This window comes from Myxine glutinosa, chromosome 7 (assembly GCF_964187855.1).
Source record: "Myxine glutinosa chromosome 7, kmMyxGlut1.1, whole genome shotgun sequence".
In the NCBI taxonomy this organism is placed as follows: domain Eukaryota; kingdom Metazoa; phylum Chordata; class Myxini; order Myxiniformes; family Myxinidae; genus Myxine; species Myxine glutinosa.
In genome coordinates, this window is record NC_136267.1 from 125,999,607 (window position 1) to 126,017,205 (window position 17,599).

General features: G+C 44.0%; 1 protein-coding gene across 10 annotated transcripts in view; it reads right to left on the reverse strand.

The window, feature by feature from the left end:
- Window positions 1–17,599, reverse strand: part of BAZ2B (bromodomain adjacent to zinc finger domain 2B) — a 420,170-nt gene that overhangs the window by 19,304 nt on the left and 383,267 nt on the right. For all 10 annotated transcript variants that reach the window (XM_078782265.1, XM_078782264.1, XM_068123184.2 and 7 more), the window contains one exon: window positions 5,326–5,492. In XM_078782265.1, coding sequence (XP_078638391.1) covers window positions 5,326–5,492 — 167 coding nt within the window. The remainder of the gene's footprint in view (window positions 1–5,325; window positions 5,493–17,599) is intronic.

The following is a 17,599-nucleotide window of genomic DNA, read 5'->3' on the forward strand; positions in this document are numbered from 1 at the left end:
TATGGTCCATAACAAGTATTGTGTCATTGATATGGTCCATAACAAGTATTGTGTCATTGATATGGTCCATAACAAGTATTGTGTCATTGATATGGTCCATAACAAGTATTGTGTCATTGATATGGTCCATAACAAGTATTGTGTCATTGATATGGTCCATAACAAGTATTGTGTCATTGATATGGTCCATAACAAGTATTGTGTCATTGATATGGTCCATAACAAGTATTGTGTCATTGATATGGTCCATAACAAGTATTGTGTCATTGATATGGTCCATAACAAGTATTGTGTCATTGATATGGTCCATAACAAGTATTGTGTCATTGATATGGTCCATAACAAGTATTGTGTCATTGATATGGTCCATAACAAGTATTGTGTCATTGATATGGTCCATAACAAGTATTGTGTCATTGATATGGTCCATAATAAGTATTGTGTCATTGTCATTGTCATTTTCTAACTTCCCCCCCCCCCCCCCCCCAAAAACATCAAGTCAATTTTGATGACGTTCAAGCCGAACATGCCTTCACATCTCTTGCAATCATTGCCGAAGTGCAGGAAACACAAATTAAAGAGAACAAGATTCGCCATTTAAAACGCACCCAATCAAAATGTCCGGACGTTTTGCTTCAAACGCGACCATCTTGCACAAACCTTCTCGCCAAAGAAACAATGGGGAAACTGTCTCGATAAACAAGGAGAGGCAATTACCATTAGCTTTGATATTTCAAAAAGCTTTTGACCATCTATGACACTCTGGTCCCCTCGCGAGGCCGTTGCCAATGGATTCAATCCCTTACTTCTTAATTAAATTAGCTTTTCTCTCACAAATCGTTCGATATCTGTCACTCTGGAATCACCTGCAGCCGGTGTTCAATAAATGCTGCCCTTCCAGCACCGAGTCTGTGTTCTTCGTCAGAGATGCTGACGAGCACATCACATCCATCTCGTTTATGCTCACCAAACATATTGTTACCACCGACGACGATAACGCCAACATTTCGAAAGAAATCCAATTCGGTACGAACATTCTAGACGGTATAACAGATGCACCTCCTGTATCAAAATAACTATATTTTGCATCAAAGTTGAGCCATGCATGACGTCAAGGCGATCACGGGGCATCCAGCGACGTCATCGAATGTCACTCTTCGTGGAAACAAAAGACGAGTCTGGAAACTTAATAAGCTCGATCCTTTTAAACAAGGGGCATCAGTAACGATTGGAGATACAGGTATTGTGCATGAAAATGTTTTTTTACTCCATTATTGGCAAGATGATATTTCAATGATGACCTTTCACGACCTCCTTCGAAGGACATTTCAACCATGCGCAAGAAAAATGATTCGACAAACACAGAGTTAAAAGGTGCTCGCTGAAGGTACGGATGGCCTTCGTATTGAGTTTTAAACTAAAAATAACGAATGTAAAAGTAATTAATGAAAAAAGTGAACGGAACAATAAATTGCACAAAGGCTGTTCGGTAATTGTTCGTTATATGAAAGATTACATGGCGAATGCTCCTTGCACTTTGCTAATGAGAGGCAATAGTGGTTCGGGATTAAGGGGTTAATTTAACCGTTCAATGCAACATTAAAATCACAGTGGTTAAGAACACGAAAAGAAACAGGCAAACGATCTCAGTGGCATTGGAGGAGTCGAGCAATTACAAGTAGAACGACGCGCGGGTAAAATTCATTGGTGTTGTAACAAATAGTATTTCGGATTATGATTAAGATCAAATATGAATGGGATATCCGTGTACATATAAACAAGGAAGCACTCCGGACTTTCTTCACGCCAGACTAGTTTTGGCATGATGCGCCGTGTGGCCCCTAGGGTGCGCCCACGTCTCATCAGACATATCATGAGACATTAACCATATCATGAGACATTAACCATATCATGAGACATTAACCATATCATGAAACATTAACCATATCATGAAACATTAACCATATCATGAGATATTAGCCATATCATGAGACATTAACCATATCATGAGACATTAACCATATCATGAGACATTAACCATATCATGAGATATTAGCCATATCATGAGACATTAACCATATCATGAGACATTAACCATATCATGAGACATTAACCATATCATGAAACATTAACCATATCATGAGATATTAGCCATATCATGAGACATTAACCATATCATGAAACATTAACCATATCATGAGATATTAGCCATATCATGAGACATTAACCATATCATGAAACATTAACCATATCATGAGATATTAGCCATATCATGAGACATTAACCATATAATGAGACATTAACCATATCATGAAACATTAACCATATCATGAGATATTAGCCATATCATGAGACATTAACCATATCATGAGACATTAACCATATCATGAGACATTAACCATATCATGAGACATTAACCATATCATGAGACATTAACCATATCATGAGACATTAACCATATCATGAGACATTAACCATATCATGAAACATTAACCATATCATGAAACATTAACCATATCATGAGACATTAACCATATCATGAAACATTAACCATATCATGAGACATTAACCATATAATGAGACATTAACCATATCATGAAACATTAACCATATCATGAGACATTAACCAAAGCATGAGACATTAACCATATCATGAGACATTAACCATATCATGAGACATTAACCATATCATGAGACATTAACCATATCATGAGACATTAACCATATCATGAGACATTAACCATATCATGAGACATTAACCATATCATGAAACATTAACCATATCATGAGATATTAGCCATATCATGAAACATTAACCATAGAATGAGACATTAACCATATCATGAGATATTAGCCATATCATGAGACATTAACCATATCATGAGACATTAACCATATCATGAGACATTAACCATATCATGAAACATTAACCATATCATGAGATATTAGCCATATCATGAAACATTAACCATATCATGAGACATTAACCATATCATGAGACATTAACCATATCATGAGACATTAACCATATCATGAGACATTAACCATATCATGAAACATTAACCATATCATGAAACATGAACCATATCATGAGATATTAGCCATATCATGAGACATTAACCATATCATGAAACATTAACCATATCATGAAACATGAACCATATCATGAGATATTAGCCATATCATGAAACATTAACCATATCATGAAACATGAACCATATCATGAGATATTAGCCATAGCATGAGACATTAACCATATCATGAAACATTAACCATATCATGAAACATGAACCATATCATGAGATATTAGCCATATCATGAAACATTAACCATATCATGAAACATTAACCATATCATGAGACATTAACCATATCATGAGACATTAACCATATCATGAGACATTAACCATATAATGAGACATTAACCATATAATGAGACATTAACCATATCATGAGACATTAACCATATCATGAGACATTAACCATATCATGAGGCATTAACCATATCATGAGACATTAACCATATCACGAGACATTAACCATATCATGAGACATTAACCATATCATGAGACATTAACCATATCATGAGACATTAACCATATCATGAGACATTAACCATATCATGAGACATTAACCATATCATGAAACATTAACCATATCATGAAACATTAACCATATCATGAAACATTAACCATATCATGAAACATTAACCATATCATGAGCCATTAACCATATCATGAGACATTAACCATATCATGAGACATTAACCATATCATGAGACATTAACCATATCATGAGACATTAACCATATCATGAAACATTAACCATATCATGAGACATTAACCATATCATGAAACATTAACCATATCATGAGACATTAACCATATCATGAGACATTAACCATATCATGAGACATTAACCATATCATGAAACATTAACCATATCATGAAACATTAACCATATCATGAGACATTAACCATATCATGACACATTAACCATATCATGAGACATTAACCATATCATGAGACATTAACCATATAATGAGACATTAACCATATCATGAGACATTAACCATATCATGAGACATTAACCATATCATGAGACATTAACCATATCATGAGACATTAACCATATCATGAGAAATTAACCATGTCATGAGACATTAACCATATCATGAGACATTAACCATATCATGAAACATTAACCATATCATGAGACATTAACCATATCATGAGACATTAACCATATCATGAGACATTAACCATAATCATGAGACATTAACCATAATCATGAGACATTAACCATATCATGAGACATTAACCATATCATGAGACATTAACCATATCATGAGACATTAACCATATAATGAGACATTAACCATATCATGAGACATTAACCATATCATGAGACATTAACCATATCATGAGACATTAACCATATCATGAGACATTAACCATATAATGAGACATTAACCATATAATGAGACATTAACCATATCATGAGACATTAACCATATCATGAGACATTAACCATATCATGAGACATTAACCATATCATGAGACATTAACCATATCATGAGACATTAACCATATCATGAGACATTAACCATATCATGAGACATTAACCATATCATGAGACATTAACCATATCATGAGACATTAGCCATATCATGAGACATTAACCATATCATGAAACATTAACCATATAATGAGACATCAACCATATCATGAAACATTAACCATATCATGAGACATTAACCATATCATGAGACATTAACCATATCATGAGACATTAACCATATCATGAGACATTAACCATATCATGTGACAACATATACAGACCAATCTTACTCGTACAACAAAGGAACTAACTATTAAGCCATGTAATGATACCTCCGTCTTCAAGACAACTTTTTTGTTGAAGGGATTAAAAAAAAAAATCCGATCTGACCTCATCTAATCTCACTGGTCATCGTGCCAATTATAGTCTGAACATGGTACCAATGAGACAAGGTGGTTAATCCCACATTCAGAACACCAGCCCATCGGTCCATGTTATCAATGATGATATGGAATATTTAATATCCAAATTGTTTGAGGAAGAGATATAAAGCTTTATTAAGTATTATCGTTTATTAAAACATAAATTATTTTAGAAAAGTGGACTGTTAATTTACATATATGTATACATCGTTTTATAGAAATTCCTGTTCTGAAATGCTCTTTATAAAATGAGCCCAAACAAAACACGCCGATAACACCATTAAATAAATAAATACCACTTTTGTAACGACACCGCCAATAAACTGTAAAGGTTAATTACCAACCTTAACTTGCAAACTGGCAGAAGCAACCCGCGCTTCCAGCTCCTCCACCATGTGTAAAACTGACATATCAATTCGTCTGGCCTGTTGTTTCAGAGACCATTTTTCGACCACTTCGCGGGTGGTGGCGGTGGCTTGTTCTGCTTTCTCGTTCTTCCCCACAGGAAACACTGAAAAAGGGTCAAGGATTCTGAGAGTTACATTAGTTAGATGATACATGAGCTTTATTAGACTACCACAGTGAAACGTTAGACATAGAGACTTTCAAGCATTTAAAAATATTAACACATTACTTTTCTCTACTGGGCCCAAGGCTCGTGGAATATCCTGTACATCTATCACGTGCAGGACAATGGCATTGGAGAGAAATCAATTAACTTTCATGTGACTAACAGGACATGAGGGGACTGAATAGATGAAACTGCTTAACTAAAAGTTGCTAACCATAACAAGTGTGTATCTAGCTAACCCCCACTACCCCACCCAAAGGGAAAAACAAATCTAAATGTTTCAGTTTATAAAACTAAAGTCAGTGTTAATTTTCACGACGCATTATCTAAGGTGTGGGGAGGTTATCGTGATGCACAGAAAAAAGGTGAACATGGTTTTAAACATAATTGATGAACTAATGAAGTCTTTTTCTTCAAAGATGAGCATCATATGCCTGTTAGTCCCCAAATGGGGGTCAACCCTGCTGGGGGCTTATATTTTGGGTCCTGCCCAAGCGTCAGTCCTCCGGATGCTTGACTCGATAATGACCGGATCGATGCATTTCCTTCACATTTGGCACAAGTATGCAATTATATCTGAGCATGAGGCAATCAAATGATTTTGAGATCGGAACCAATTTGGAATTGTGGGAAATTTGAAAAATAATTTTAAAGGGAGAGAGCCTAGTACAATATTGTATATGCTTTCGGGAACGATTTATATATATATATATATATATATATATATATATATATATATATATATATGTATATATATATATATATATATATATATATATATATACATATATACACATATATAGATATAGATATATATATATATACAGTGCGTATCAAAAAAAAGGTAATCCGAATTCAAGGGGTTAATATGCAAAGGTTATTTAGTTTGACAATGTACATGTGGTTTACCAATTATGAGGAGATCTTCAGCTTTCCATTGATGCCTTTCATGCATCATTGCTGTCACATATGACCGAGTAACATGTTCATTGAAAATGACAAGTTCAAATCGCATTTTTACAAGTTTGGCTAATCGGTGCAAGACAGTTTGAAATGGACGCATTACTTGTCGACTGCCAAGTTGATTATGTAAAATTGTTAAGCTGGTCTGGTAATCGTCGGTTGCGTCATCCTTTGTTTAAGATGGGTATTTAAGATGGGCCTACAGTGTATGGGTTTAGAGACAGTCTGAGTCATTGAAAAGATGGTTCAACTTACGACTGAACAGCGGACCTTCGTGGTTACAACCTTTCACCAAACTGGAAGTTTGCAGCGAACTCGTGATGCGTTCAGAGAACGTTTCCCAGAACGGGAGCCTCCAGCAGCCAAAACCATCTGGGCGAATGTTAGAAAATACCAAGAGCATGGCACTAGCCTCAACCGCAACAAGGGGATTTCTGGTAGGAGGCACACTGGGCAATCGGAAATGAACATTGCAGCAGTAAGGCAGCAAGTTTTGGAGCATCCTAGGGATACCAGCGCAAGACGAAATGGGATGGGATTGCCTTCGGCAACATTCAACCAAATCACAAGACTGGACCTCCACCAACATCCATATCGGATTCACATCCAGCATCAAATTACGCCAGGGAATTTTGCCAGGAGGCTGGTGCTTGCCGGATGGTTGATAGCACGTTGCGAAGCAGATGTCAATTTCCTGCGGTATCTCGTTATCGGCGACGAAGAGCTGCTTTCACCATGGACGATAAGGTCAATACCCATAATGTTCTTGAATATGCATCGACAGGACAACCCCCGGAATTCAATTTTGACACCAACATGAATCGACAAAAGTGGACTGTTTGGTTGGGACTTTGTGGAAGTGGTCAGGTGATCGGACCATTTTTCTTTCAAAGGAATGTCAACGGTAACAGGTATCTGCAGATGATCAATGATGAAGTTTTACCGCAGCTGGAGGAGAACTTTGAGCGACAGGTTTGTGGTGTCTTCAGATATCTCTGGTGGGCCCAAGACGGCGCCCCAGCACATCGTCTTATCGCTGTCCGAGATCGACTGAGGGAACTCTTTGGAGACTGAGTCATCACCCTCAACCATGCAGTGGAATGGCCGCCAAGATCACCTGACCTCACACCATGTGATTATTTCCTTTGGGGACATTTAAAGAACAAGGTGTTCGTAACTCCTCCCCGTGATCTTGACGAATTGCAGGGCCGTATTCGACATGATAGTCAGGTTCACTATGTCAATAAATTATATTTCATTCAAAATCATGGTAGATTAGCAAACCTATACATTTTTGGAAAGGTTATAGCATAAGGAAACTAAAAATCAATGTTTACATTTGGAGAGATACCTGTATGGTGGCCATTTTCGATTTTCAAAATGGCCACTGTAAAATACATATTTTGTTCTATTTCTGCCTCTAATTACCCTACAAACTTTTAAAAATATACTAAACCTATATTTTCAGGGACAAGGAATCCAATGAAAGTATCAAATTAGTGCTATGGGGAATGGTAAGACACGAATCAAAGGTTTTGAATTGCAAAATACTGTCTTTATATTCGCGATAAGTTGCATAATCAAATACATGTTATCATTTTGTACAGGCAGTTAATAACATCAAAATGTGTCACAATAATTCATATCACCAAACATACACAGGCAGTCAGCAAAATCATATATACACATGCAGTCAGTATAACTTCACATCTACACAGGCAGTCAATGACAAAATATACACAGGCAGTCAATGGCATCAAACATACACGATTACAGAATATGCCATTTAGAGTTCGTCATCACTGTCCTGTGTGTCGTATCCGACAATATAGTCCGCATCGTTTTCACAGTCCGTTCCACACAAGCAAAGGTCGGTCAAATTGATTGGCAAATCGAATTGGTCGAATGGTCGATCGAATCGAATTCGATGAATCGAATCGAATCGAATCGATCGAATTGGTCGAATGGTCGAATGGTCGATCGAAGCGATTGGTCGAATGGTCGAATTGGTCGAATGGAATTGGTCGATTGGTCGAATTGGTCGAATTGGTCGAATCGAGTTGGTCGGAATTGGCAAATGTAAACATTGATTTTCAGATTTTCCATGTAATAACGTTTCCAAAAATGTATAGGTTTGCTAATCTACCATGATTTTGAACGAAAAAACATAGTGAACCTGACTATGAAGTGGATGCTTTGCACAATGACCCGGCTATGGTGAGACGAGCAGTTCAGGGCATGCTCCACCGTTGTGAGCTTTGTGTTGAAAGGGGAGGTGGACATGTTGAAGGTGTGGGTGCATAAAGGCCAATCATTCCTGAGAAAAGTTCACATCTGACGTTCATTTTGCACCAATTATCCTGACTTGCATCGATGAGCCAAACTTGTAAAAATGCGATTTGAACTTGTCATTTTCAATGAACAAGTACTCGGTCATGTGTGACAGCAATGATGCATGGAAAGTATCAATGGAAAGCTGAGGGTCTCTCCTCTTAATTAGTAAGCCACATGTAAATTGTCAAAATAAATAACCTTTGCATATTAACCTCTTGAATTCGGATTACTTTTTTTTTGATACGCACTGTATATATATATATAAATGAAAAATATATATATATATATATATATTGTTGCGGTTTTGAGAACCCTTCACATGTAAATATTTGTAATAATTCCCTTATAAATAATCCTCTGTAAATATCCCCATTATTTGGCTAATATTAAAGATCGCACCCTAGTTAGTCCATGTACAACACGTAGAACACCATAGGACCTCTCTGTAGTTATCTCATTATTATGTGTTTTAGTTAAGGATCTGTTCCCAATAGTTGAATCTACGTTACATTAATCAAATAACTTAGGCCCCCTTGCAACCACATTCATTTTGCAGCAATAGCCGCCCTCCAACTAAGTGCGCTCCTCTGCCAGCCGCAGCCGCCTTCGCGCTCGCCCACAAGGCGCCATTGAACACGCGGTAATCTGGAGGAAAAAGGAGAGGAGTGGGTTCGAGCGCTAGGAACGAGGCGTGGCCTGTCAATGTCTCCTCAAGAGGTGGAGCCAGCGAGCCCTCGCCGGCCAACCAGGGCCGAGGTGAGCCGACCGGTAGGCGTGTCCTAGGAGCCGGCGGCTGGATCCAGGAACGCCCAATAAAAGCGGCTGGGAGGGACTGCTTCACGAGATGAGTGCGAAGGTCTGAGATACGAGGAACCAGATGAGCATACAGCTGAATCGTACGGCAGAAGAGTGGGTCCGTGACGGCGACAAGACGGCTGTTGATTAACATTGTCCGACCATGTGCGAACGGGACGCGGAGCTGCCGCTGGCTGTTCATCGCAAGCCCGGAGCGTGGACTGGAGCGTGGACTGGAGCAGACCTCGACGCTGTGCATCGGCCCGGACCTTCCTCCCTGCTACCTACCTGAACCTGCTCATTCTTCCAGCCATTTCTTCCAGCCATTCCTTCCTGCCATTCCCTATTCGTGTAAGTCTGTTTGTTCTGTCTGGGCGTATGATAATATATGACTGTTTTTAAGGCTGCCCAGTGTATCTGCTTCTTCCTACTTGTATATTTTTGCCTTTCGTTTCCTCTTGTAGATAGTGAATAAACCTGTGTTCTTTCTTACCCTTTTGGTTTCTTCTTTCCCCGATCGCTTTAGTCCTTTCCCAATTGAGTACCTGTGGCACGATTCGGCCAACGCTCGGAGTCGGGTTTAGTCTTTTGTTAACGGCCCGAGTCGCAGCTCGCTTCGCTCGGCGCATCCATTCATGCTGCAGCCCGGGTGGGAGTATCTCCTCGCTTACGGCCGGTGGTAGTAATTAGGTAGTCAGACGGATTGGGCTTACAACCCTACTTACCACCGACCGGAAGTGATGTCATACTTCCAGGACCGGCGGACGGCCAGCTTAACAGGACAAGGGGATTAACCCCCCCTTGCTAACGGGAGTGCCGTCCCCCGGATCCATAACAACATATATATATATATATATATATATATATATATATATATATATATATATATATATATATATATATATATATATATATAAAGTTCAAAACACACCTGGTCACAAGTGTGCCGCACTGACCGGGTCCTCAGTCGAGGTCCTTAGCGTCATCCCGTTTCGGCCCTTCAACCTCGATACGGTCAGCTAAGGTGGGCCAGCAGGGGCACATACACATCCACATGCAGCAACTACACCTGGATGCGTACATACCCCCACCCCCAGCCAGTGCGAATGCAGACTACAATAACAAAATCGCCTCCACATCCAGAATCCACAGCACCAAACAAACATGGTGGAACACTCAAACACCCACCTTTATACTTCCCTTTCTCCCATACCTGGTCATTTCACTCTCCTCCTCACATCCTTTCCCTGCTGAAGTACAACCCCAGGACATACAACACTGTGGCTTGCTACCTGGCTGTTTCTCCCGGCCGTCTTACGTGTTCCCTTTTCAAAGGCACTGACTGCGTTGCTGTACCTCCTCCTCACTCACCTTACGCACACAACCCATCCGGCTCTGACAAGGCCACCTGCCCCCGATGCTGTCTCTCCAGCGTCACCAGCCGGATCCGTAACAACATATATATATATATAAAAAACACAGTTTGTGTGTGTGTGTGTGTGTGTGTGTGTGTGTGTAATGTTACCGATAGACTCCTAAACGGAGAGGCTTACGTGCTTGATATTTGGCATAGACATGGCCATTGAACATGGGACGAACATGGCCGAACTCAAAATATTTGACGATCCATTTTTTTTATTCATATTTACCTCAGCGCATTTCAGCGCACGGAATCAACAGAATCAGAGCAGGTGGGCGCTGATTCGCTCAGAGCGATCACGTGATGACGATATGACGCTATGAACGCTATGACGCTATGACGCTATGAAAAAAAAAATCGCTATGACGCTATGAAACGCTATGAACGCGATGACGCTATGAACGCTATGACGCTATGAAGCTATGAACGCTATGAACGATATGACGCTATGACGCTATGACGCTATGGAAAAAAAAATCGCTATGACGCTATGAAACGCTATGACGCTATGAACGCTATGACGCTATGAACGCTATGACGCTATGAACGCTATGACGCTATGACGCTATGAAAAAAAAAATCGCTATGACGCTATGAACGCTATGACGCTATGAAAAAAAAAAATCGCTCGCTTTACCAAGGGGCTCGCTCTCCCCCCGTTCCCCTCCCCTCCCCCTCCCCTCCCCCGCCCGGCAATGCCGGGTACTTCTGCTTGTATATATATATATATATTACCATATCACGACATAAACATAACTATTATTTATTTATTTATTTATTTATAGACACTTTATCATCACTAATATATGAAGTATATATTTATATGCAGGTCATAATCTCCACTGTCTACACAATTATTTATTTAGTTATTTAAATATAAAATCTACATGTCCCACTTTAAGAGACGCAGTTAGGGAATGTGTCTTCAATTAAATCTTCTCTATTTTATTTCAGTTTTTAATTCCCTCTCATCGTTTGGCCTGAAGCTGTGGCAAGTACGTTTGAAAGTCAGTTAAATAAAGTGTGAATATTCCTTTAAGTAACAGCAAGCCAGTGTCCTTAGATGAATACGCAGCATGTATCCGGCGTCTTGTCAACACAGAAAACTTGCATTATAATCTATACAAAACTCAAATAGTGATGTCATACAAGTACATGCACTTACACTTAGACTTTCAAAGAGTTATTACATTTAGTTGCTGCCATTTTGTGATGACCACAGATCAGCCTTGGAAGCACACACCAATATGATGCCCATGTCCCTCCAGCTGCTATACTTAAATTAAGGTGTTTACTTTTACTAGATCCCAACTGTTTGTGATGCACAGTGTAACCCATAACATTTATGTACTTTAGTTTTTGTATGATGTATACTATGACATTATGTGATATTCATAACATGATAACATGAGAGTAAGGAGGGGCACGATTAACTCTTCCCCATCCCCGCTCTCCTCCCTTCCCTCCTCCCCCTTCCCCTAACCTTTTATAACCCCTCGGTCCTGGTTATATTGTTGCGAATATGGCATTTGGCCTCCATATCCGCTTGTAAATATTCCCCTATTTCCCCAATACTCCCCAACTATCCCCAATCCCCCATTCCCTAGTCCCATTGCCTGTAAATAACACTCTGTAGAACCGACCTTCCCCTTTTTCCCCCATTAAATGTCGTGCCCAGGTCCACCGCATCTCACGTAGACAACTTTCGGACATCTTGCTAGTTATTCTTAGTCTATGTCAGTTAAGGACTCGTTTCCATTAATTCTGACTCTTCGTTGCACCAGAATGTGATTATATGGCACCAGTAGTGAGTTTAGGACCTTCCCATACCTCCTCCCATCTTCTTCCCCAAACAACAACTACAACAACAACTACAACTACAACAACTACAACAACGGCGCGCGCGGGGAGTGTGCGTCCTCACTCCGGCTCGGTTAGCCGCCATTACCCATGCGCTCCACGGGGTTACCACGAAGGGGCTGGCTGTCAGCTCCTCGTCAAGGGCGGAGCCTGGTAACCCCCCCGCACCCAATAAGAAGGGCGGACCGATTCCATCTGGGGCGGAGCTAACGAGCCGAGGGCGTGTCACTCCCCGCCGGATATACGCAGCGACTTACCGGATGTGACGTCAGATGCGCCCCCGACTGAAGAAGACAAGTCGCGACCTCCAAGCGCTGAGCGAGCTCCACGCATCGACCCGGTATTGCAGTACCTCCGAGAACGGTGCACCCCCTCCGAGAACGGTGCACCTTGAGCCATCGACTGCCCGCTTTCCTTGCCATCAATCCCCGTGTGAGTCAGTTTTTGTCCTGTTTATCTGTCGTCTGTCAGGGAATAAGATAAGTGTGTCTAAGTGCCTGTCTTTCTATGCTGTCCCTCTTGTAGTTGTAATCTGACCTTCCGCCATAATATAACCTCCTCCGGAGGTCTTGAGAACTGAACCCTTGGTGTCGTGTCATTTTAACCCAGCCGTTGTGTCTTTTTCCTTCATTGACCTAGCGTAGCGCGACTCGGCAACGTTCGAGTATAATCGGGTAACTTGTGCGGACACGGCGGCCATTCCGCTCGGCCCACCATAACATCAAAGTCGTGTCTGTAACAATTGGTGTCAGGAGTGTCGGATTCGGACCTGGGACTAAATTTGTTAGGCCCAAATTTTGGGAAGTAGAATTCGAGCCGGAGCGCGTTTCCCGCTCGAAATTATAACGGCGAAATTTGAATTTGTTTTACGAAAATAAAAACCCGAATTTTGAAAGTCGCGCTATGGCGGATCAAGACAGCTGGGTTCCGGTAGAGGAGAGTGAGGCAGGGTCGGTCCAGGACCAAATTGAGGGACGCGAGGAGGGCGAAGCAGCGAGGGTAGCAGACGCACAAATTAGCGTCGTTGCGCCCGACATGGCGGGCGCGCGAAACGGCGCCTCGCACATGGCCACGACGCCCGCGACCGTGGCAGCGCCCCTGGTGGATTCGAACCTTTTCCTCCTGCAAATGGGGGCCCTTATGGAGAGGCTAGAAGCAAAAATGGGGGTAATGGGAAACCAAATGGGGGTAATGAGGGACGAAGCGAGGGGTACCGGTGAGAAGTTAGACAATAATTTTGAGGAGTTAGACAAGAAATTTGGGAAGTTAGACAATAATTTTGAGGCGTTAGACAAGAAATTTGGGAAGTTAGACAATAATTTTGAGGGGTTAGACAACGGGATAAAAGAGGTAAAGAATGGGTTAACGGGGGTGGAAAACAGAATGGCTGCCCAGGAGAATCAGTTAGAGGGGGTGAAAAATGGGTTAATGGGGTTAGAAAACAGTATGGAAGGCAAATTGAGGGACATGAGGGACCAAGCGGAAAGGGAAGTTAACCAAATGGGGCAGCAGATAGAGGGGGTCAGAATGGGGGTAGAAACCAAACTGGATGCTCACAGGGAGGAAATGGAGCAGATGAGGGTGGCATCTGGGCAGGAGATGCAAGTGATGGGAGAGGAGATCAGAAGAGGAGTGAGTGAGGAGGTCGGAGGAGTGCGCGAGGAGGTGAGGCACTGTAAGGAGCGCATGGAGAAGGAGGTGAGAAAGGGGACTGTAAAATTGCAAAGTGGTATAGAGGAGTTGACGCTGGGAGTAGAACAACTGACAGTGGGACAAAAGGAGTTGGGGGACCAGGTAAAGAAGAACACAGCGGTAATAGAGGGTTTAAAATCGACACAGAAGGAGATGAAAAAGGACGTAGGGGTAATTAAAAAAGAGTGTCAGACGGTACATGAGGACCTGACGAGGAAAATGGACAAGGTGGTAGAGGTGATGGAGGTTAAAGAGCGGGAGGTGCGGGAGCACATAGAAAAAAATAAAGTGGAGTTAGAGGAAGGGCTTAAAGGGGCGCACGAAGAGATGAAGGAGGTGAAGCAGAAATTAGAAGAAGTGGAAGAAGGGGTGAGCGAAATTAAGAAGCGACGGAGAGAGGATAAGAAAGAGATAAAGGAGGAAGTAAAAGAATTGGTCCAAAGTCTGTGTTCGGATCGTGATGATGTGCTCATTAACCGGATGAGGGATTCGCAGGTGATGGAGGAGAAGCGAAGAGAAAGAGGACCCGGTGTAAGTGGTGACCAATATGGTCGTGCGTATGATGCGCCAGGTGATTTAATAAGTTTGGGGGTCGAGATAGACCCGGATGTTCGTGAGAGGCCACGAGTGAGGTGTATGGCTGGTCCGGAGGGTATGGAACGAGAGGTGCGAGGTGTGAGTGAGCAAGGTTGTGGTGGTATGGAATGGGTAGCGGGTTGCGGAGGTGTGACCCATGCATCGACACCAACAGGGGTAGTTGTTGGAGGGACCGGGGAGGCACGAGAGCCCCTTGGGGGTAATGTACTGTGGGGGCCCGGCCGGTTCGGCCCCGCGCTGACCCCGCAAGGGGCGACGCACGGGGTCCGGCAGGCGGGCAACGACTCGCATGCGTGGTGGTCCCACAAGGTCCCACTCGCGCCGTATGACGGCAAGAGTGATCTACGCGCGTACCTGGCGCAGTTCGACTGTGTGTGTAAGGGCAACGGTTGGGGTGAGGACGAAGGTGGAGTACACCTGGTGGCCGCATTGCGCGGCGCGGCGGCGGAGGTGCTGACGGCATTACCGGCGGGTGCTCTCACCCTGCCAGCCCTCCGCGACGCCCTAATTAATCGATTCGGCATAGAACAGCAGAGCGAGCTTGTTAAAGCTCAGCTCGCGCTGCGAAAGCGCAAGCCCCAGGAAGCCATCGGGGAACTTGCCCACGACATTCGCCGCGCAGTGGGGATCGCACATGCTAGCATGGCAGCGGATTCCCGGGAAAGCCTGGCGCTGGACCATTTTATCCAGGCCCTCCCGGACATTGAGCTCCGGCAACAGCTCGCCATGTGGCGCCCGCAGACTCTGAGCCAGGCGGCTGATGCTGCGGCCCGTTGGGAAGCAGCGAGGCCCCTGGCCCGGGGGGGGCGAGCGTCTCGCAATGGCGGTCCGCCAGGTGGGACCCCCGATGGAGGGCGACCCCTTAGGGGGCCCGCCCGCGACGTGGGTCCTGACCTGGCGGGCATGGTCCGGAGGCTGGTGGACCAGCGCCTGGCGGGACCTGGACCATGGCAGGCGGCCCCGGAGGTGGCCCGCGGTGGACCACGAGCGGGTAATCCAATTCGGACCTACAGGGGGGGGGAATTTGGAATTCCGGAGACAAGCACCTTACCAGGTGAGGTGCTACACTTGCAACCATCTGGGTCACCTGGCGCGGCACTGTCGAGCCACGCGCCGGGATGATCCCCGGCGGTTGAGGTCCTCAACTCCGCCCAGGGGGGAGCGGGTTAGCCGACCCCAGACACCCCCCCGCCAGACCCCGGGAAACTAGAAGGTGTCGGGCACGTAGGGCGGTGTTCGGCAGAAGAGGATGGAGGAGAGCCCTCATTGACGCGACAGGTCATTTATTGTGGCCAAATTGGAACCGGTAGCCTGACAATTCGATGCAAAATTGCCGGCGTGGGGGTAGACGCCGTAGTGGACACAGGAGCTAGCGCCACGATCATCAGCCCTGTGGTCCTTGATTCGAGCGCAGGTGGCTGGGATAAGATCCAGCGCCTGCAAAATTATAGTTTGCAGCTTGCTACCGGGGTAACGGCCCCGATCATAGGGCGTGGTTCTGTGACCCTCAAGTTAGGGTCGGTAAGGAGGGAGATAGATGTTTGGGTGGCGGAGGTGTGCGACCCATGTTTAATAGGGTTGGACCTGTTTACTGCCAGCGGCTGTAAAATCGACTTGTGCCGGGGGATCCTGCAGGTGGGAGTAGAAGAGCTGCCGTTAGGGGGAGTGAGCACGGCCGAGAGAGCGGAGCTGGAGGCTTCCGAGGCCGTGACCATCCCCCCAAGGGCCGAGGCGATAGTGCCGGCCCGGTGGGCAGCTCGCCCAACATGGCAGGAGTCCTGCGGCCTGGTCGAACCGGTGGCAGCGCAGTCCATACCGGGTTTAATCGTGGGCCGCACCCTTGTAAAAACGGACGGACCGGTAGTGGCCGTCCGAGTAATAAATATAAGTACAGAACCACGCACTATAGTAAGGGGCACGAGGGTAGCTGGCTGCACCCCAGTTAAGGAAGTCGCGACAGTGAGGGGCGAGAACGTCCAGCCGAGCCGACCCCGGGGGGAGCCTTCAATAACAAGTAGGAATTGGCCCGATCCCATTTGCGAGATGGTAAATCGTAGTAGCGTAGAGTTGGGAGGTACCCAGAGGGAGGCCTTACACAAACTGGTTGGGTCCCATTTGGACCTCTTCTCCCTGTCCACCGAGGATATTGGACGTATGGGCCTGGTGAAACATCAGATCCACACCGGTGAGGCCCGGCCTATTCGTCAGGCCGCCCGACGGCTCCCTTGGAGCAAGAGGGCGGAAGCTGACGAGCAGGTTGAAAAAATGCTCGACGCAGGCGTGATCGAGCCCTCGGGAAGTCCTTGGATGTCACCTGTTGTGCTGGTCAAAAAGAAGGATGGGACCACGCGGTTCTGCGTGGACTATCGCCAGCTAAACAACGTGA